At 37.0% G+C, this 21,960-nt stretch overlaps 1 protein-coding gene across 3 annotated transcripts; it reads right to left on the reverse strand.

Moving 5' to 3' along the window:
- Positions 1-846: 846 nt before the first annotated feature.
- Positions 847-21,253, reverse strand: LOC114652844 (RNA-binding protein 4.1-like). Of its 3 annotated transcripts, none has more exons than XM_028803167.2 (4): positions 21,235-21,253; positions 13,888-13,939; positions 10,093-10,513; positions 847-964 (listed from the first exon to the last, which is right to left on the reverse strand). In XM_028803167.2, the coding sequence occupies exons 3-4, from the start codon at positions 10,502-10,504 to the stop codon at positions 936-938; spliced, it is 441 nt and encodes a 146-aa protein (XP_028659000.1). In that variant the 5' UTR covers positions 10,505-10,513; positions 13,888-13,939; positions 21,235-21,253; the 3' UTR covers positions 847-935. The 3 variants fall into 3 exon arrangements, with proteins under 3 accessions (XP_028659000.1, XP_028658994.1, XP_028658986.1); XM_028803161.2 differs by lacking the exons at positions 847-964; positions 21,235-21,253 and adding exons at positions 7,388-8,318; positions 8,633-9,505; XM_028803153.2 differs by lacking the exons at positions 847-964; positions 21,235-21,253 and adding an exon at positions 7,388-9,505.
- Positions 21,254-21,960: the final 707 nt, after the last annotated feature.

The following is a 21,960-nucleotide window of genomic DNA, read 5'->3' on the forward strand; positions in this document are numbered from 1 at the left end:
AACACTTTAGGGCAAATCCCACAACCACTTTCAGGGTCAGGAAAACCCTATTCCTGCTACAGGCCCTCCTGGCTAGTAACTCTTGGTATGCCTTCACCAACTTACTTGTTGTCCATGATATCACATGTACACATGGATGCAATAGCTGTGCCACCTAGTGACACCCAACAATATAACAATCAAAACTCCAAATTGCAGTGCAGTGATGCACTGACTAAACTCTTGCTACTCAATTCACTCCATGGAGACCTGCAGGAGATGTTGGTTTTTGTTCCAAAACAAGACCTGCTTTCGGGCAGAAGGTACTGTAGCATTTGGACTGCCTCAAGCTGTTACTTTCCTCACGCTGTTACACTCCTCAACAGCCTTTTGTTGTTACATCCCCACCATGACATAATTTAACACTTTCTTTGTACTACGTAGACACTTTTAAACATTGTAATCACATTCGCTTTTAACTCTACTGTTGTCAAACTACAACCCATGAACCCCCATCTCCAGACTTAAAAATCTTAAAATATTCTGATGCTTATATATTGCTCTTTATTCATCATATGTATGTATTGCCCCTTTAATATGCTCTGTCTTATGATGAACTGTGGTACTAGGGAATACTATTTTGTAGCACTATATGTATTTGTAGATGATATGACAACAAAACCCACTCAACATGATTTTTAATTGGTACTCCTACTTTAATTAAGCATATTCATATTACCCACAGTAGATCTTTATTATGTCACTAATGAATAGTAAAATATTTACCTTTTACGTGAATTTAAAAAAATATGATTTTCCAAATCTTGAGGTTTTGCATTGTCACTGTTATACTGTATAAGCAGTTACCTGCTAGTGATTTCACAGGTGGAAATGTTCTTGAAATCACTGCTTTACTTCAGTATTTAATGCCTGTTTTCTTTCTTTTTCAGTCATCATCATTTGGATGTAATACAGAGTTCAAGGACTATAAAATAAAAACAAATAAAAAGATGAATATGAAAAATAGACTCCTGTTTATTGAAACCAATATATAAAGGATACATTTCATTGACTACATAGGGTAAGAATAGGTTAGTTAATTACATGAGAAGTTTAGACACAGTGAGCTTTTCATAGGGTCAGTTAACAAATAACAGACAAAGATGCAAATGACAGGAGTAGCTACTTTATTGTCATTTCTGTGTTCATTAAATAAGAGACTAAAAAAATGATGTTCTCCATTTAAATTATGTCACTCCCCACTTTGAAAGGCAGGGACTCCAAATAGATTAGTACAGGGGTGTCAAACTCAAATCCTGGAGGCCTGCAGTGGCTACAGGTTTTTGTTCCTGCCATGTTCATAATTGGTCACCAATTACTGCTGCCAATGTAACATGCTTATCGTGCTCTAATTTTTAACAACTTGCTTTTTAAGATCCATGAACATGGTTTCCTTTTTTTGAAAGAAAAACTCAAGGTCTGAGAAATACTGATTTTTTTTTAGTCTTCAAATTATTTTGATAATGCTTTCAGAAAAAAAAAAAAACTGTTTTGGAAATGCCTGGTGTGACAGAATGAGAGCAATATGAGGTGCCCAGAGGGGACTGGGCGGTCTCGTGGCCTGGAACCCCTACAGATTTTATTTTTTTCTCCAGCCTTCTGGAGGTTTTTTGTTGTTTTATCTGTCCACCCTGGCCATCGGACCTTACTCCTTTTCTATGTTAACTAGTGTTGTCTTATTTTAATTTCTTATTTTGTCTTTTATTTTTATTTTCTTCATTATGTAAAGCACTTTGAGCTACTTTTTATATGAAAATGTGCTATATAAATAAATGTTGTATTGTATTGTAACTAAATTACACAACACCCTTTAACTAATAGCAAGAACGGGCTTTCAATTAAAAAATAAAAGTTAAAATTTGTCCTCCAGCAACTCCATTTGACACTTAGTTTGCTCACTTTGCATCTTTGTTGTTTGGCGGCTGTTCAGAAGGAACAATTAAAGAGTCCGAGTCTTGAAAGGCATGTCAGTTAAAACAATGACAAAATGCATCTGTTCTATTAAAATCAGTAATTAGCTAGTAATTAAAATTGTTGGAATGAAAACCTGCAACCACTGTGGTCACCCCATGTTTAGAAGGATGACTCCAAAGGAACTGCTTCAATATAACAGGGGCATGGACATCCTTGGCAGGTACCCAAGAAACAATGTTCAGAAGCATATCCATGACATTAAACCAATTATTAGATCTGTCAACAAGTGCTGCCAAAATCCAGTATTATTTAAATTTCATACTCGGTTCACCATGTACGATAATGACATTTCACAATTTGGGGAACCTCTGTGGATTAATATGTAACAGAACCCTTTAATTAGAGTGTCAATACACATACACATACCAAATAGGATGACTTTGACTCGTGACTAGATTGTACTAATGATGTGTTGAATAATTTTTCAACTTTATTATACTCAATCTGCTTGAATCCATTTTTATATCAAACATTGGCATCTTACAGGATACAGCATCACCTAGACAAGGGCTTCCCAAGGTAAACGTTGGGGTACCAAGGTGGCTGCAGGTTTTCATTCTAATCAGTTACACAAATACAAGGATTGGTTTCACTTCTGAATGATTAAATTGTTTAAGGAGCCTTTTCATCTTTTATTTTGCATTCAGAAATAAGTTCTAGTGTATTTACATGTAAACAAAATTCAGACATTTTTACCACATCTTTAAATGTTAACTTTCTTTTACCACATTCTTTTTAATTTGCCTTTTTCTGTGGACTTTACTACTTTAATTATATGCAGATACTGACAGTTAGTGATGAGCAGTGTAGACACAAGTGCAATGGACAATGAATATTAAAGGAAGCAGCTACTTCAGTATAGAATTTACTTGTGTTCAAATAAGAAAAGCCTTAAATAATCAGAACACGAAAAAAAGAGCAAAATCTTTAAAAGCAAGAAAAAAAACAACAAAACAGTATCACATAAACAAATGCTTGCTATGTTACCCTAAAAATTTAGCAAATTCATTTTGTAATTACTTTATTGACACAAAGTGGCAAAAGCTGTGAAATAGCAGCTTGATTAATTAAAACAAAACAATTTAGAAGCAAGACTAAACCCATTACTTGTGAACCCGATTAGAATGAAAATCCCGAGCCACAGTGATACCGCAGGACTGATCTTAATAACCCCTGACCTAGACAATTTTGGTTATATTCAAATTTCATTAAAATCATTCTAAGCATTCTTCCTTGGTTTATAGTGCATCAAAAATAAAAGTAGCATGTGGTCCTTCAGCTACAGAAATGTTTTCTTGTGTGTTATTACAGAGTGTAGATGTGTGTGTGTATATAAGTGTGCCCTGAAATATACTGACGCCTCATCCAGTGCTGGCTCCCATCCTGTTCCAAATGCCTTCAGTACAAATTAACACTGATATCCATGAAATGGACATAGCTAGTAATAGAAATGCATGGATGACTGTCTGTAGGTTTAAGCTAAATATCAGTATTAAACTGCACACTTAATGTAAGACCTTTAACTAGAATTCCTTAATATCTGCTTAAGAGACAACCATTTGTAATGTTACTGTAAATACTGTAATTGAGACTAACATTTAAAAAAGATTCAAACAGGATCACTAGAGGAAAAACAGACTAATTCAAGGTCAAATCAGTACATTTACTATAATTTTTAAAAGAATTTAAATGAATGTCAAAAAGTAACTGGAGATGTTCACAACAAAAAGATAATAATGAAACCTACTTAATCCAGTTCAGGGTAACGTAAACCACATGTAATTAACTTTAAATGGAGTTTGGTCCTAATGAAATTGTTTATGGCAAATTACCATTTTACATTGTTCTTTATTAGGATAATGCCTTTTTTTTTTTTTTTTTTTTTTTTTTAATTCCACCAGTTATTAAATTTTACTTCATCAAAACAGAATAAAACTGATGTCTAAAATTTGCCTTACCTATCTGTTGTATTACTATTTTATCATAATATACACAGCTTATCTTTAGTTTCTTGACTATAAACTAATACCGTTCCACATTAGGCATTTTATCCATGCATGTTGGCATATTAACTTTCTTTTGGTTCTAATTAGAGTAAACAAAATACTGTCCAATGTTCTGTGGATATCTCAAAAGCAATTGCATACTGTCTGCATGCTTGCTCTCAGCTCATCTGTTAATACTTTGTTTTTCCCTCAGTATTTTTTGATTCTGGTTTGTTGTGCTGAGTAGTAACACAATCAATGAGAACAACATTCGAGGTGAATACTTTCATGTCCTGCTGGTGACCAGAGATGAGCAAAAAGTTTATTTTTATGGACACTTTGATTAAAAAATATCTTTTCTGGTCATTTAGATACACATTTACTGTATATCTAGCTGGTTTTACTTTGGTTGTATTCATTTACATTTCAGATGGCTATTGGCTGTATGTTTTGTTATGGTTTGCCTGTTAAACTGGGCCTGAAAGAGTGGCACAGGACCGGGGCCAACAAGGCCCTAATAAAGAGACAGAATCATGTGCTGTCAACTCAAGTTTCCAACACACTGCAGCAGAAATGGCACCACTCAAGGACATTTTTTTTTTTTTTTTTTAAAACATGCAGAAATTTTTTATTTTCCACAGCATTTGGGATTTCTTTTGCTTTATGTATATTTTTTCATTGCTACCTTTTTGTGCATATTGATTTTGTTAATGGCACTCCAACTGTATTACATAGTGGCTGAACGCAGTGACGTGACATTATTGTGTTGCCAAGTTTTTCGATTCACTACACAAATCCTTGGGTGTGTTTAGCTTGTGACAAACCAACTTAGGGCATCAGGATTTTCCTTTTTTTTTCTGGCTTGTATATATTTCACATTTTAATTTAGCACTTGTTAATTTTGGTTATGAATTTAGCCTGTTTTTGACCGTTATTGCTCTGATCTCCTATGCTGTTATTATTCAAGTCTGTCCTCACTTTATAGATGAACAAATTTTATATTGCATGTACTGATCACACTTCAAGGGCAAAAAATAGGTGCAGTAGCACAGGGAAATATGACCTTGGTTAATTTATTGTACCCCTGAATGCCCTTGTGCAAAGGATAAAGCTCACACGAGAGTAAAACAACTTGAGGGCAGTGAACTCTCTCAACCTAGGAGTAAGAACATCTCTTTTTAAAAATGAGGGCCCCTGGGGAGGGTTAATATAATTTGCTAAGCTGCATCCAGTTAAGTTAAACCACAAGCTCCTCCGGTTTTAGGAGCATTTCCTTTTAAGACGGCTCAGAGTCTACATAAAAAACATATCACTTGGGAACCTCTGGCATATAGTGAGAGACTTTACAGACCTACCTCTGATCTCAAGGTGTTAAGGCCTATATTACCTAATTAATTTTGTCAGGAGGTTATCTGGGGTGATGGCACAAGTTCCGGGATTAAAAGAGGCCATGGTCAACAGTGAAAATGGTTGGAGTTGAAGAAATGTCTGCAGTAGTCTGAAGTGGGCGAGTCTTTGCACTTGGTAAATAAGGGGGTTTTATATATAAATAAATAAATAATCCAGAGTGGCTACAGTATGTACTTTTGTCCGTTTAGTTTTCCCCTTTATGTTCTCCCATTGTGAATTTTTCCAATGTTTGTTTTGCAAAATTAAATCTTTCTTGCATACTTTTTCCTTGATGGTGTTATTCTGGATAAGGAAGGTAGGTACATTATTACAGAACTATACAGATATTTGGAATTAAAGTATTTATCCTCAACAACATTGGAGACAAATTATTAAATACTACACATGACAGGGACTTGCTACTTAAATGACAAAACAATTTTCAGAAGAAAAAATTATTTATGTAGCCCAGACCAATACCAGCAGTCTTTCTCCTTACCGTGTCATCACACAGGTGTATTTATACATTTTATGCCACATTTTAAAAACAAGGCTTTAGTACTCTATAAAATCGCATGAACTGGTGTCGAGTGTTCCCATAATTTTTTTTTTTTATTTAAAGTTACCTGACCCATGTACATTTGTTTAGCCCGAGTGCTTTTATTTCCCAAAGACTATACCTGTGATTTTAAATCATCATTACCTGAAAATACTGCCCAAACTTGAACCCACAACGGTTATATACAAACACCACCAATAATAATCTGGTTTGACATTGATGTGTCAAATTATGAACTGTGTTTTTTATCAAATGCAAAAGGCTTTGATGAAAAGAATGTGAAGCAAAAACTACTTAAAACATCTCCATTATAATTAAAGGATTGTAGCAATACTGAAAAGACTTTTTTTTTTTTTTTTTTTTAAATGTTCACATGCAAGTTATTTTAAAAACATTTACTATATCTCTGGAAAGTTTTCTGTACAAAAAGCACTGCCTATCTTCCTTTCAAATAAGCAAATCTAGCAGACTGTGCATTTCTGTTGCTTCAATACTTTCAGCATATAAAACATGAGTAACAGATTTCGTTCTCTGGCCACATTTGCCTGTTAAATTAAAGAACTTAAATTTTTGTTAGAATAAAACTACATGTAATTCTAAATTATGCAATTACTTGTGTATTCATCATTTTAACTATTTCTACAGCACATAAAACATAAGGATGTCTACTCGTTCATTGACTGAATATATTTACTCCTTTATAGTGTCAGAGGTCTGGATGAATCAAGCATGAGACGAAGCAATCGTTTTCATCATTCTCCAAACAGCTTAGCATTCTCAAAACTGCACGCAGCAAATCAACATATGAAAAAATTCTTTACCTGTATAGGTCATTTGTAAGAAGCTATGAAAGCCATCAAAGTACCATTTAAGAACAACTTCAAACTAAACCTGTGATTTATGAGAATCGAAATGAATATCAGAACACAGGAATAATGTAAAAAAAAAAAAAAACAAACAAACAAAAAAAACCCTTAACTATAACAGTGTGAATCTGTTATGTATAGGCTTATACCATTGTACTGTACCACACACCAATGCTCAACACGTCTCATGAGGCGGTGTTTCTTCTGTAAAACATTTAAGAATTTATTTAAAGAGAAACAAATTAGGCGGCAAGTGTACTTAAATAATAAAATGTTGTAACATGAAGAAAAATTAAAATCAGAAATTCTCAATTATGAAATTTGTGAAGGTAAAAAAAAAAAAAAAAAACAAAAAAAATGTCAATCATAGCCTAGTCACCATCTATATGAAATTTGCACACTCTCTCCATGTCGGTACGATTCTTTCACCAGGTGATCCAGTTTTCTTCACATGTGTTCTCTACCCACAATTAACTGGCCCTCTAAAAATCAAGTGTGGGTATGTGAGTAAAAATGGATAATTGCACACTTCAAGTCTTCTTAAAGCAAACAAATCAAGACAACCACATTAAAAATGTATTTTCCACAACAACTTTATTTTTAAAAAGGATAAAGGTACATAAAAGAGGAACAGAAAATTTTCAAAGCTATTCTTTTTAATAGTAGTCAAACTTGGAGGTTATCAAGTGTTATACTATTATATTACTCTCCAATACTGTGCACTGCACAACACATCCTTTACTTTCAATTTAAAGAACACTTTAGGTGGGAAAGAGGAGAAAAAAAAATAAACAGACCAAGATCTGTCTGAATTTTCTCTTTCGAGGCAATGTAATCAATTCCAAGGAATAAAAACAACAAGAGTTATATATTTATAATAAAAAAGCTCAAATCTCATCCAAAAAAAAAAAAAAAAAAAAAAAAAAAAAAACCTTCCATCATTACCCTGTTGTGAAACACAACATACGTGGGATGAAGTTATTTTCAGCAACATGAAAAAATATGTTGATGCCAGCACACACTAAGCTGGTAGATGAAAACACTTTGCCCGCTATCTTTCAAGTGTGTAAACACCAGTATGGGCAAAAACGTCCTCTTATTCAAGAGACTAAACACTAGAGCCTAGGGGTTTATGAGGATCTTGTCAGCCTGAGGTAGGGATGGAGGGACTGGGCTAACAAACAAAGTGGGAACCTGGTAGGTTTTGTGTATTTCATCCTATCTGTAACAATGTAAAAGTAAAAAACACCAACAGTAATTATCCGACAAAATTGACTGTATATACAGACTTTTAAAATTTTAAATACACAAGACAAAAATTGGTCAAATATTAAAAAAGGAGGGGTGGGGGAGCACAAAATCGAGACTATTAGGTGGTTTAAAACCCACAAGTTAAGTCCGCGCTACTGTTCATCCCGTTAGCATCACAGACATAACGCGATCCGCATGTTTTTGCGCCATGTGCACCAGGAGACACGAAGATCTCTTCCCGCGGTATATATAAACCTGAAAAGAGAGCAAATCAAAACGTATCAGCGGTTTACAGGACCCAACGGTGTGTCAGACTATGAACCGTTTTAAGCATTGATTCAACTTTACCCGTACCCGAATATAATGCGCATGTAGTGTTATATCTTCAGCAAAAACAGGTGCAACTTGGAAATTTTGATCTTCCAAATATACTCGTTTAATCAAAATTTGCCACCCACATTCTCCCCACCTCAACAACCACCACCCATGCCCACTCAAGCTTGTTATGTTATTTCTACAATTCTGGCTCCATGTACATTCAACAGTTTAAGTTTATTTTTGGCTCTCACCTTTATGTAAATGTGGTATTTTTGTTTAATAACCGAAGTGTGGACGATCCGCGTGGAGGTCCCTTGATCGCGTCATGTCAAACTGCGTGCTTCTGTTGAGGGTGGACGCTGGGGACAGACGAGAACGTTCGTACGCATAACCCTCAGCCATGGGGGCAGCCCTGCGCACAGGACTGCGATCTCGAGTGTAGCACGAAGCTGGTGGTACTGCTGGTGTTGGCAGAGGTCGACGATCAAATGGGTCAAGGGCAGGTGATGATAGGCGTTCTCTCATCAGAGAAGAGGATTGGGCAGAAGAGGGGAGAGAACTTGCTTTTCTTTCCTCAAATGAGGTAATCCCATAGGGACGGGCCCTATACTTCTCATAAAAATCAATTACATTTGACTGGTTTCGATCTTCTAATCCAGAAGGAGACTCTGTGTATCCTTTGATGCTGGGGCTTCCATACCCCATCTGTACACTAAACCCCTTGCTGACATTGAAACTACCATTGCCATCATAGGGTGAACTTCGTCCATATCCAACGGGACTGTTATAGCCCATACCCCTGTTCATAACAGGGCCACTACCAAAGCCCATGCCCATGCCCATGCCTAGCCCTGGACCACCGTTGTAGCTTGAACCACCACTGAAGCCTGGGCCACAAGAAAGATCTCTGCCGAAACCCCTGCCTCCACCAGCATTATACCTCACACCACCAAACCCACTGCCCTCAGGGCGCATGGGACCTTCAGAATATGAGCCATTTTTAGACGTAGGGCACTCTTTTGACCAGTGGCCCTCTTTCCCGCACACGTAACAACCCGTCTTCTCTCCCATTCCCGGTGCGGTTCGAAGACGGCTGGTTGAAAGTTGCACGCTCATCAGTTTTCCTTAAAAAGAAAAAGACGCAAAACATTTGCTTTGGACCATACTGTAGTAAATTATGCAAGTTACCTCAATAAAAATACTGATCCTTTACTAATAAAGCATCACATATACTCTGCAGTTATTTATTCTTTACCTGTTCTGCCATCCTGCGTTAATAATAAAGAGGCAGGAAATAGCGCAAGCCCACAGCAAAATTAGAAATATCTATGCAAGACAACTTCAAATCTTGAACAACAACTTACTTTCCTTATTAGAGGAAAACAAATGGATAATGTTTAGCTAAACCGGAGAAGGCACTGTTAAAGATGTAAACTTTGCCGTCTTAATGGCATGCACCACAGCTTCATTAAATGGGCACCCCTGAATTAGACAGTACATATTAAAACGGGGATAAAAAGATTGCATAAGTGTACTGTAACTCACACCTGATAAAACCAAACTTACCTGTGTGTAAAAGGTTGCCCTTTTGTAAGCTGTTATGATGTACTGCATACTTTTTGGAATTCATGAATGCAACATGCAAAAATGTTACCTGCTTAATTCTTATGCAAACAAAAAAAAAAAATTCAGGATAATGCTATTATTTCACCTTGAAAAACTGTGTTGTGAAGTCCTTTGATTGCCTCCATGGCGTCATCTGGCTTTTCCATGTGCACAAAAGCATAATGTCTCACAATATCACATTCTACCACAGGTCCATATTCTTCAAACTTGTCTCGTAGCTCTTGGTTAGTACAGCTGCTGCTGATGTTGCCCACATGCAACTTTGTGGCTGCTTTGGCTTTGCTGAGGCCAATCTCAACATTCATGGGCTGGCCATTCAGCTCATATTTGTGCAAATTGCGGATGGCCTCCTCTGCACTCTCCTTATCCTCCATATGAACAAAGCCAAAGTTTTTGACAATATCACATTCAGTCACTCTCCCATATTGAGAGAAAAGGGACCTGAGGTCATCAGATGTTGTGGCTTGTGCCAGGTTTCCAACAAAGAGTTTAACCATGGTGACACCCTGTAAAAACAACGGCAGCTGTCAAATATTTAATGTACTTAAAAGGTATTTTTTAACAAAAATTCAGTCAGTAACCATTACTCATGGAATGGGTAGTCTTGACCCATTTTCACAGAATTCTTCACAAATTTAACTGTCATATGTATGCAAAAATATACAGACTTTGTAAATGGATGCACCTTACAGGACTGTGACTAACTGGCCAAAATCAAATAACACTTTGGTACTGATGCCTAATCGATAGTCAAAAGGTATAATTATGACGTAGCTTCAACCTGTGTGATATTTAAGCAATTAGTATTTAATCAAGTAAGAGTTTGTATTTAAAATTATTGGACACATCCCATTTCTTATTATGCGGGCTTGCATAACAGCTTAGCAACTTTGTGAGAGGGATGTTAGTTTGGGAATCATGTTTTGAGATGAAAACTGCTCCCCGTGACAAGGGAAGATTAGCACAGCTGTCAAAGTGACCACAACACAAGAGTGGGTGAAATTTCTTGTACATCAATCCAAAATACAAGAAAAAACAAGCAACTCTGCTCTGCACCATCTAACAACAACCTCATAGAGGATACAATGGGAGGCTTTGTGGCTACTATGAGCAAGTTATTATACACATATCCCTTAATGCATATATGAATACACTTCTGTAACTAATAACACAAATAATCTACGGCCAAAAGGGGAACAGGTCACAATGTCAGACAAGTCATCCTTGACCCAAGTCTAAATACTTAAATGCTTGTCTGCTTCAGTCAAGGGTTCTGGTGGTTCCCTTATAGTGAAGGTCACAATTTCTGACATAGTTTAATGTTTAGATTTTTTTTTTTATTGGCATTTGCCTTGACTTCAGTAGACTTAAACTATGTAAATCACATTTGCAAAATGTGAAAAAATATCACATACAGTACAAATATGCACTCTGTATTTTCAGCCTACATTTGAATATATACATATTTTTACATGCATAATTAGACCAAACTTTTTGGCTAAGTTGACAGCCCTGCTTTACATGACATGGAAAACACATGCGTCTAAGTGGCAAATTTCAAATGATGACCTTTTAAAATGGCAGCTATTAGTGAAATAATTGAGATAACATTGATAAAGTATTCTGTGATTGTCTTAGTTTTGACACAATACCCTTCCTCAGTTAAACAAAAATAAAATTAAGTCTGTTAGCTCATATTTGAGAGGAAATAACCACTTAATGGGCTTTTTTGCCTTTACTACTTTTTTTTTTATTTTATTTTATTTTTTAAACTACAGCATTTTTTATTGCTTTGGTGTGAACAAGAAGCAATGTCTGACAGAAACGTGTTTTTCCCAAACTCAAACATGCATATTAAAGTTACTTGGGAGAGTAAATCATTCTTGCCTCTGAGAAAATTGTGTAATATTGGATAGAATGGCATTTTCAATCTGACTGTGTAATGCTATAGTTTACATTTTCTTTAAAAACATACATTTGCAAAACTGTAGTATCCAAAATATCCACTCCTTTCACTCTGAAAGTACAGTAATGTGGAATCAATCTTTCTGTAGAACTTTAAACAAGATAAAACCATGTTGTACTTATTATATTACATGGTTTTAGCAGGTATATTTTAAAAAATTCAAATTCAAATTAAGAAACAAACATGGCGTAAGTTTAGATATTCTATTTTATACAAAAAAATTCTAATTGCAGCTCGATTTTAATAATTTCAAAATTTATGAACTGTTATTCAACTTTGAAGCTTTAATACCTATTACATATTAAAAAGCTAACTAGGAAAAGATACAAGTGAAAAATTAAAACGTAGTCAAATTGCAAGCCAGTCAAAGAATTTCTTTAGATAAATTAATTTTTGACGTCTGGAAACTAAATTGGCATTTGTGGAATCCAGATCTGTGTTTCTGTCTGTGCACTGCATTATCAAATTGTAAACGTGTTACACACTTCCACTCTTTTGTAACTGTGTTAATGGAACCCACATATTTGTATACTCCTTAAGCTGACCATTTTCTCCTAACTTTGTGAAAGCAGACGCTTAACACATTTTTTGCCATCTGAATTCAAACACAGTGGCAGGTAGGGTTACGCAGCGTAACTAATTCTGGCAGTTCTAACAGTGCTCCAGTCCATCGCAGGGCCCTCTCATACACCTTGGGCCAATTTGGTATTTCTAATTTAGCACATCTTGTGGTGTGTGGAGAAAAAACTGAATCTCTAAAGGTAAACCCACGTGCACATGGGGAGTACACCTAAACGTCAATCACAAATCAACCAACCGCCACTGGAGTAAGACACAAGGACGCGGAAACCTCAAGGCGATACAGTAGTCTCTTTCCCTTTTAAATTAAGGGAAATTACGTACACTAATCTGGAACCATAACGTATCTTGACTTAAAAAGCTAAAGGTTTGATCGCCTTTAGCTCTCAATACATCATTACAGCAATATTCACTACTCCGTCTAGTTGAAAAATGGACGTAAATTACTTCATTAACCTTGTACAGCAATCTAAGGCGGAAGGACTTATTTCACATCGGTCTTCACCAAAAGGCAACGACTTCGAAAACAACTGTGATCTGTTGTACCACCAAATGTGCACTACAATGTTTATGTATTGCCAGCTATTGTTGTTTGTATTGTACTTTTATAATATTGGCCAAACAAAATGTCGAGACGTTGCAGACGTATGGATTACGAAACAAACCACACAGGTTTTACGATTTACGAAGGAGCAATTGTTTCATTTACTCCACACGAAGAAGACAATTTCGCTGTCACATTGGCTCGCTTTGTAAAATCTAAACTGCCGATAACCCATTTCAATTAATAACAGTTAAACATACAAACATATGCCTCTACGTGGAAAAAACTCCGTTTGATAAGTCGTTTCCGCCAACCTGCTGTCTAAAGTGTCCAAGAAAGCTTTCACTCGCACTCCATTGCGGAACATGTTACAAATGTATTGAATAGATAAACTGAATTGCTATGTTGTTAAACTGGATTTTAAATACATAATAAAATACGTTGAATTACAGTAAAATACAGAAAGAAACAATACTACACAAGTATAAAGCTGCCTTATTTTGGAGTTTAAAAAGACGTAACAGATGCTCCATTCCCTTGCTTCCATTTCTTTATCTTTAGACAGTAAATTATGGCCTAATACATACAGACTCCCGAAAAGCGTGTTTAGGCCACAAAACATGACGCGAAATGTTTTCTTTGCAAATAGTGATTAGCCTAGGAACAAACTAAGTCGGGAAAGGAAAAAAAACGTTTCATTTAAAATTAAAAGCTAACACGCCACAGTGGAACTTCACTACTCCCTCGGAATATAACGAAGTTATTAGAATTGAACAGCAACCATTACTTACCTAACTAAAAACTGACGCGTCTTTCTAACAAAATGGCGTCGCAACCGCCAACCTCCTCCAAGTAGATATTACTGCAGACCGGAGTAAAATGGGCGTGAACATCATTTTCGACTTCAGCCAATCATATATTAAATTTGCGTACGTCAGGCACTGATCAGCCAATCGTAAATTTAAACGTCGCGGCCAATCACCTTTTTATTGAACAAATCGCCAATCGGTGTTATTTGTCATTCATGTTCCACTTTAGCCAATTACCTTATGGATACGTAAAAAGAAAGGTGGGAGTAATTTCTAAAGGTGGACGTGTAAGATAATTTCTAAAGGTGGACACTCAAGATAAAGTGACTAAGAGGCGGAGTGTATATTCGTAAAATACATCTGCGACGATAGTCTACTAGTGTCAATATCTTACACTATAGCACTCTGTCGAGTGCATTATTAAGACTGCAGTGTATTTTTACCACCGTCATTTATGATTTGCGGTTCTGAAAAAATAATGATAATAAAAGTTTAGATATGACATATTTATCGTTACTAAACAACGTCTGAAGAAAATTTAAATGAACATAATAATACAAATTTGTGTCCGCCTAATTTTTATGGATTGACGTAGACTTAAGTGTGGGCTCTACTTGATTGAGTCAGTCAGATTATAACTGTTGTTGTTTACTCAAATGTCCAAATGAAATAGTCGCCTACATTTAACAAGTCACCTTAAAGACAGGCCATAAACGTATTACAATTTTAAACGTTGAATAAACTGTCAGAGTTAAATCTGTACTTCTATAATACACAACCCTAAAATGTGTTTTATTACTTTCATTACTATTTATTTATTTAAGTATTCCTAATATTCCATTGTAGTCCCTTTTGCCTGCAGATCAGCCTCTGTTCTTTGTTCGCTAATGTGTGTCAAATATTCTGCGGTCTTCATTTCTGTTCTCAACATACCAGCAGCTCTAGTGAGTTTCTTGCCTGTGGATCTCGTATTCAAGTTTGTTTTTTTAGCTGTATTATGATAACAGAATATTACAAATCGAATACTGTACTTGACACTCTCACTTTCATGTATGAGGGAATAGACAACGTTAAGAAAGCTGGCAGTAAAATTGTGACTATTGGCTGTCTCTACATGTTTTCAATGTTAAACGTAAAAAACACAGTTATCACAGTGCTAATGGTCACATTTCAATTATTATTTTTATAATGATTTACTATGTTAAACGATCTGTGAAGAGCAAATATGCCTTAAAAAGAGTAATCATTTTGCAATATTAGTGACTGTGCACCTGTTAATCAGGGTATTCAATTATTTGACTTAATTGGATCTTTATTACTTTTGGGATTTTAAATACCTCTTTAAGATCATGAAATATATGTTTATTATAATACATATTACTTATGCAAAAGTTACATTTAGAGATAAAAACATGACAGATGTTTGTTCATATCGCATCCCATTTGACTCCATCAGGTCCTAGTGGTGTGCTAAACACATCAGCCTGTCTTTAGTGTCTCTAAGATTGGAGGAGGCCAACTGTACAGCAGGCACTGATGTGCTTCAGTATCACAACTGTTAACAAGATAGAGATGGCAGATATTTCAGCTGGACATAATCCTATATGACTATCCAAACAAACAGCATATTAAGAGGACTGAGTGGGTATACTCCAGTAGAACTGACCCCTGTGGCCCTGACATAACAACCTGTACAGCTGTAAACGACTTCACTTTACTGGACATTTTACCATACACTACATAGAGGCTGTCTAGTCTTAACCATTAAATAATTCAATCTGAACAGCTGGGAATTTATTTTGGCAATGATATTTCTGATAAAGCATTTTTTTTCTTATTTGTCATAGGTTTATACTGAAAAACTGGTTTACATCAATGTAGTTTTCTATAGGATATATTTATATACTGCTCAAAAAAATTAAAGGAACCCTTTTCAATGAGTATAGTATCAAGTCAATGAAACTTCTGGGCTATTGATCTGGTCAGTTAAGTAGCAGAGGGGCTTGTTCATCAGTTTCAGCTGCTTTGGTGCACTAGAGGGGCAACAATGAGATGACCCCCGAAACAGGAAAGAATGGTTTAACAGGTGGAGGGGGGCCACTGACATTTTTCCCTCATCTGTTTTGTCACTCATTTTGCATTTGGCTATGGTCAGTGTCACTACTGGTAGCATGAGGCCATACCTGGACCCTACAGAGCTGGCACAGGTAGTCCAACTTCTCCAGGATGGCACATCAATACCACGTACCATTGTCAGAAGGTTTGCTGTGTCTCCCAGCACAGTCTCATGGGCATGGAGGAGATTCCAGGAGACAGACAGGCAGTTACTCTAGGAGAGCTGGACAGGGCCCCTCATAGAAGGTCCTTAACCCATCAGCAGGACCCACTGGTATCTGTTACTTTGGGTAAAGAGGAACAGGATGAGCACTGCCAGAGCCCTACAAAATGACCTCCAGCAGGCCACTGGTGTGAATGTTTCTGATTGTTTGGTCAGAGACAGACTTCATGAGGGTGGACTGAGGCCCGACATCCTCTAGTGGGCCCTGTGCTCACTGCCTGGCACCGTGGAGCTCGATTGGCATTTGCCATAGAATACCAGAACTGGCACCCTGTGCTTTTCACAGATGAGAGCAGGTTCACCCTGAGCACGTGTGACATATGTGAAAGAGTCTGGAGAAGCCATGGAGAACATTATGTGGTCTGTCACATCGTTCAGCATGACCAGTTTGGTGGTGGGTCAGTGATGGTCTGGGGAGGCATATCCATGAAGGGAGGCACAGACCTCTGCAAACTAGACAATGGCACCTTGACTGCTGTTAGGTTTTGGGATGAAATCCTTGGACCTATTGTCAGGCCCTATGCTGGTTCCTCCTGGTGCACGACAATGCCCGGGCCTCATGTGGTGAGAGGATGAAGGAATTGATACCATTGACTGGCCCCCATGCTCACTCGCCTGAACTCAATCCAATAGAACAGCTCTGGGTAGGACATTGTTTCAGTCCTTCTGATGTCACCAGATTGCACCTCAGCCTATCCAGCAGCTCAGTGATGCCCTGGTCCAGATCTGGGAGGAGATCCCCCAGGACACCATCCGTCTCATTAGGACATTGTCAGGCATGCATACAAGCATGTGGGGCCCATACCATCTACTGAGTACAATTTGGAGTTGCTGCAATGAAATTTTGGCAAAATGGACTCGTCTGCCTGCCTGCTGCATCATTTTTTCCCCCTTTGATTTTCAGGGTGTCTTTAAACTCAGCCTTCTCTTTTGGTTGACCATTTTCATTTCCATCCTTTCGTTCCTCACACAATACCATATCACTATAGATATCCAGCAGGATTTTTCCCCCATTGCGATCTCGTGTTTTCAAAGTGTTCCTTTAATTTTTTTAAGCAGTTTTATATATAAAGATCACAGACATACACTTAATGTCAAGACCTTAGAATAACAAGGTTCTGGCTGTGAGTTTTGGTTTTAGAATGCCGAGCTTCACAAGTTTTGACTCCCCATTTATCAAGAGTATACAATCCTTTTCCATTAATTTTGTTCCTAAACTGAAATTGCAGCCTTTACATATAAGACAATGCAAGTTTTATTGAAAATGTGACTCCTAAATAAAGATAAGACTTATTGTTATAGACTAGGTTTGTAAGTGAACAGAAAAGTCTTGATCAGGATTCTCAGTTTCCAAGATGTTTTATCCTGTGGGATTACCAGCGAGTACCAGTATGCCATTTATAGACTGTGTTGATACAAGTGAAGGCTCTGCTCAAATCTATCAGTTCTAGTTGTGTTAATACGCGAGTTGATTGGGTGAGAAGCTCAGTCATCCGGGAGGGGCTCAGAGTAGAGCCGCTGCTCCTCCGCATCGAGAGGAGTCAGATGAGGTGGCTCGGGCATCTGATCAGGATGCCTCCTGGACGCCTCCCTGGTGAGGTGTTCCGGGCACGTCCAACCGGGAGGAGGCCCCGGGGAAGACCCAGGACACGCTGGAGGGACTATGTCTCTCGACTGGCCTGGGAACGCCTTGGGATTCTCCCGGAAGAGCTAGAAGAAGTGGCCGGGGAGAGGGAAGTCTGGGCATCTCTGCTCAAGCTGCTGCCCCCCGCGACCCGACCTCGGATAAGCGGGAGACAATGGATGGATGGATGGAAATTAAAACTCAGTATTGTCAGTACCAAAAATAAAAATTATTCAGTACAAATTGCACAGCCATTTCAAGAAATATTTACAATTAAAAACAATAATGATGGGTCAGTTGAACTGAAAGAAAGTAATCTCTGTGCATTCTAACAAACAGACTGATCGGGGAATATACTGAAGCACGCCCACTTCTATATATTATGTATAAATAATATGTAATGGGGATAGACATGTTTGCTTGTAATGTTCAAAAAAGTAATAAAACTGTACAATGCAGTCCTAAAAATTAAAGAAAAATGCAGATGGCATTAATTGGACAAAACAGATATACACAATTTCAAATATACAGAACTTAATCAACAAAGTGTCCTTTATTATTTACATCAATAGTTAAATCAAATATACACAACTCTATGATGCACAGTCAGTTTAACACTCAAATAAAAAAATGCCAAAGACAAATAAAGCAAGTGACATGTTTATTAGAGGAGGGGTTGAGATGGAATCCCAAGTTGAAAAGCCTTAGTGATGCTGTCTATCTTTGGTACTCCAACAGTTGAAGCACAAGTTTGTCAAACTCTTCACTTGCTTAAAAAAAAATAAAAAATAAATAAATTACTTTTACTAATACTACAAGTGCATTAATGTGCATTTTAAAATTACTTCAAATATATATTTACATGTATATGTATTTAGTTTATATTCTTGTCTAAATTCACTACAAGTAAAATGGTATTCTGATTAACAGAATAATGGTGCTGAGAAAAGAAAAAGGACCATCTACCCCCCAACACCACATGACATCCCACTCACCGTTTGCTGGTCCATCAATGAACAGACCTTCTGCTTCTTACTCAGAGACACTCTCAGTACTCAGAGATTCACGGAAGTCAAATGAGCCTCTGGCATCACTACTCTTTTCAAAAGTACCTACAGCTCTTGACAGCACTTCATCAGGTAGTTGTAGAGGCCATCTGTCAGCTCCTTATCTTCTACTGTATATAGGTCATTACCCAGTGACCTATAGGATCATCATCAATTTTTAAACCATTTGGATGACACCTTTTCAGATACAACAGCCTGTTGGACAAGCAAATACAAGAGTTTGATGCTATAAAGTCATCATATCTAAACTATCTAGTAGCAAAGAGCTAACAAGTAAAACTTGATCTAAGTTACCAGCAAGAGATCATCTGCTCCATGGCCCTTTATGATGAACTCCAACAGTTTTTATTCATGTTGAGTCCTCCTGGAGGCCCTGCTGATCTCTGCAGCCTCAAACCCGAGCCCCTTGTTCTTGAGTCAGCTGCCCTTCTGCAGCCACACAGCCACTGTGGACACACAAATACATCAAATTGTCATACTGTATGTAGTATTTGTCTTGTGCAAGCTATCTGGTTTTTGTCTGAACACTCCAGTTTTCTCATAAAAGTGGACACTTTGGAATAGAGCTCAAACTGTGAGAATTATTCTATGGATCATGACAAAAACTCTTGTTAATGGTTGTCTCAATAGTTTTTTAGAATACATCAATTATTTCAGAGTATTATGAATACATCTGGTCACTACCTAAAGTACTGTAATATGCAAATCAAAGGCATGTCATCCTAAAATAAAAAGGATATACAGAGTGCCCTCCATTATTATTGGCACCCACTGTAAAAATTAGTAAAAAGGGTTAGAAAAAAAATCCCTGTTTGCTGAAGAAATGTCATCTAGCACTGAAAAAATTAGAAACATCTGACTTTTAATTGAAACAATTTAATTCAAAGAAAAACAAAGCCCTCGTCAAGAAATGAATATTTTCAAAATTAACATTTTTATAAGGGGTGTCATTTATAGTGGAGGGCACGTTAAATGAATGCCACAATTAAAGGTATGCCACATGAAGAAAATATATATATATATATATATAATCAGCATCTTTAAAAGACTGACAGTAAAATTAAAGGGTTCCTTCATGGCCAGAAAGCATACTGGAAGAGAAAAAGTACTGAAATCATACACAATCTAAACACAAATGTAAAGTTACATAAAGCTTACAGTTAATATTCAAAATACCATCAACGTGTCTGTTCCACAGTCTACTGAACCAGTAGGGATGTCCTAGGAAAAGAAAAAAAGACGTGAAAGTCAAACACTACAAGTGAATTACAGGTTTAAGAAATGGTCGTTTGCAATTTACCTGATTTTTCATTAACATTCAATGTCCAGAAGATATTCTTGTAGCAAGCTGGCTGAAAGGAAAAAAATATGTCACTAGTAATTAAATTGAAAAGGCTCTGTGAACATCGCGACTGTCAGTCTGAGTCAAATACAATTAAGTGGCACACTGCCCAATACAGGAAAGTAACAATTTAGAAATGGACGGCATCATCTGCACAAAACTACCAAGAAATTCTATTAAAATTGACGGTACAAAAACATCGCAGATTATTTGGTATTACAATTTAGACACATTACTCCAACATAAGGGACTAAACAGAAAAGAAAAAAAAGGTAATATCGTGCACCACTGTAGTCAATCTGAACTTTGTCAAAAGCCTGCTTCACGACAGAATAACTGATCAAGCGTTTCCAAGATGCTTGAAGAAGTTTTTTTTTTTTCGTTTTCCATGCAGTCATGGAGTTCTCGTGGAATTTGCCTTGTGGAATTTGAAGAATTGCCGGTACCGCTGAGTGCCGGTTCACTTCAAGCACTGAATATAAATCAATTACTACAGCGAAATTACTAATAGAAACGTAAAGGTTCACGGTACAAACATAACCATGCAAAACAAAGTTAAACGAAAACACTGCAAATTCCAAACGTTTTCAGTTCGAAGCACACTTACTTTCATTGTCAAAAATAGTTTCGTCGCGTCTTCTTTTGTCTATTCGAGTTTCATCGCCGCAGCTTCTTTTTTTGTCTCCTTTCGTTTAATGCAGTTTCGTCGCTTGGTTAATATTAACGGCAGGTTATTTAAGAGGAAACTATAAGGCGGAATCTCAAAGAGGTAGGGATCACGAACTGTGAAACTTTTGCTTAAAGTTACACTTCAATAGACAACTTCTGTTGATAATTGGGCAGGTGAGTTTGATGGTCATAGAATAACAATCTTATTCGTCGAAGTTCTGAATTAGCACAATATGATTTGCTGTAGTCGAATTTGATTCAGTTATCCCGCCTTCAGATCCGCCCACACCTCTTTGGCAGTATTGGTGGTTTGTACCGCCCACGTGACGCTATATCTTCAACTGACCAATAGCAATACAAGTTGAAACCTATAGGCTAGAAGGGAAGCAAGTGTAATCAAAATCATCGTACGGGAAGGTCAATGTAAATTTTACTTCCCAAATGTTTAAAGAAACTGATCTTTAACTGTAAAGTAGAATTACTAATGTAATCCCAAAATACGTCGCTGTTTAAAAACTTGGGACGTGATGCCATCCAAGATTTACAACGCTATGTATAAAGTGAATTTATCGAACACATCGTCAATGTTTTGTTTAAACGCGGTTTAACTTGGAAACACTTGAACCATTACCTTCATTAGATAGATAGATGGATACTTTATTAATCCCAATGGTAAATTCACATTTTTCAGCAGCAGCATACTGATACAATAATATTAAAGAATGATAATAATGCAGGTGAGAAAAAGACAATGACTTTGTATAATGTTAAATGTTAATGTTTACCCCCCGGGTGGAATTGAATTGTCGCATAGTTTGGGGGAGGAATGATCTCCTCAATCTGTCTGTGGAGCAGGACAGTGACAGCAGTCTGTCGCTGAAGCTGCTCTTCTGTCTGGAGATGATACAATTCTCCATAATTGATAGGAGCCTGCTGAGCGCCCTTCGCTCTGCCACAGATGTTAAACTGTCCAGCTCCATGCCAACAATAGAGCCTGCCTTCCTCACCAGTTTGT

Source organism: Erpetoichthys calabaricus, chromosome 1 (genome assembly GCF_900747795.2).
Source record: "Erpetoichthys calabaricus chromosome 1, fErpCal1.3, whole genome shotgun sequence".
NCBI classification, from domain to species: domain Eukaryota; kingdom Metazoa; phylum Chordata; class Cladistia; order Polypteriformes; family Polypteridae; genus Erpetoichthys; species Erpetoichthys calabaricus.

What these genes read in the sequence shown, in the direction of transcription:
- LOC114652844 (XM_028803161.2), bottom strand. Translation starts at nt 10,504, where the DNA reads ATGGTTAAACTCTTTGTTGGAAACCTGGCACAAGCCACAACATCTGAT. An exon ending in TCACAACACAGTTTTTCAAG is followed by an intron (nt 9,506 to 10,092) that starts GTGAAATAATAG and finishes TTTCTTTTTAAG; the next exon opens with GAAAACTGATGAGCGTGCAA.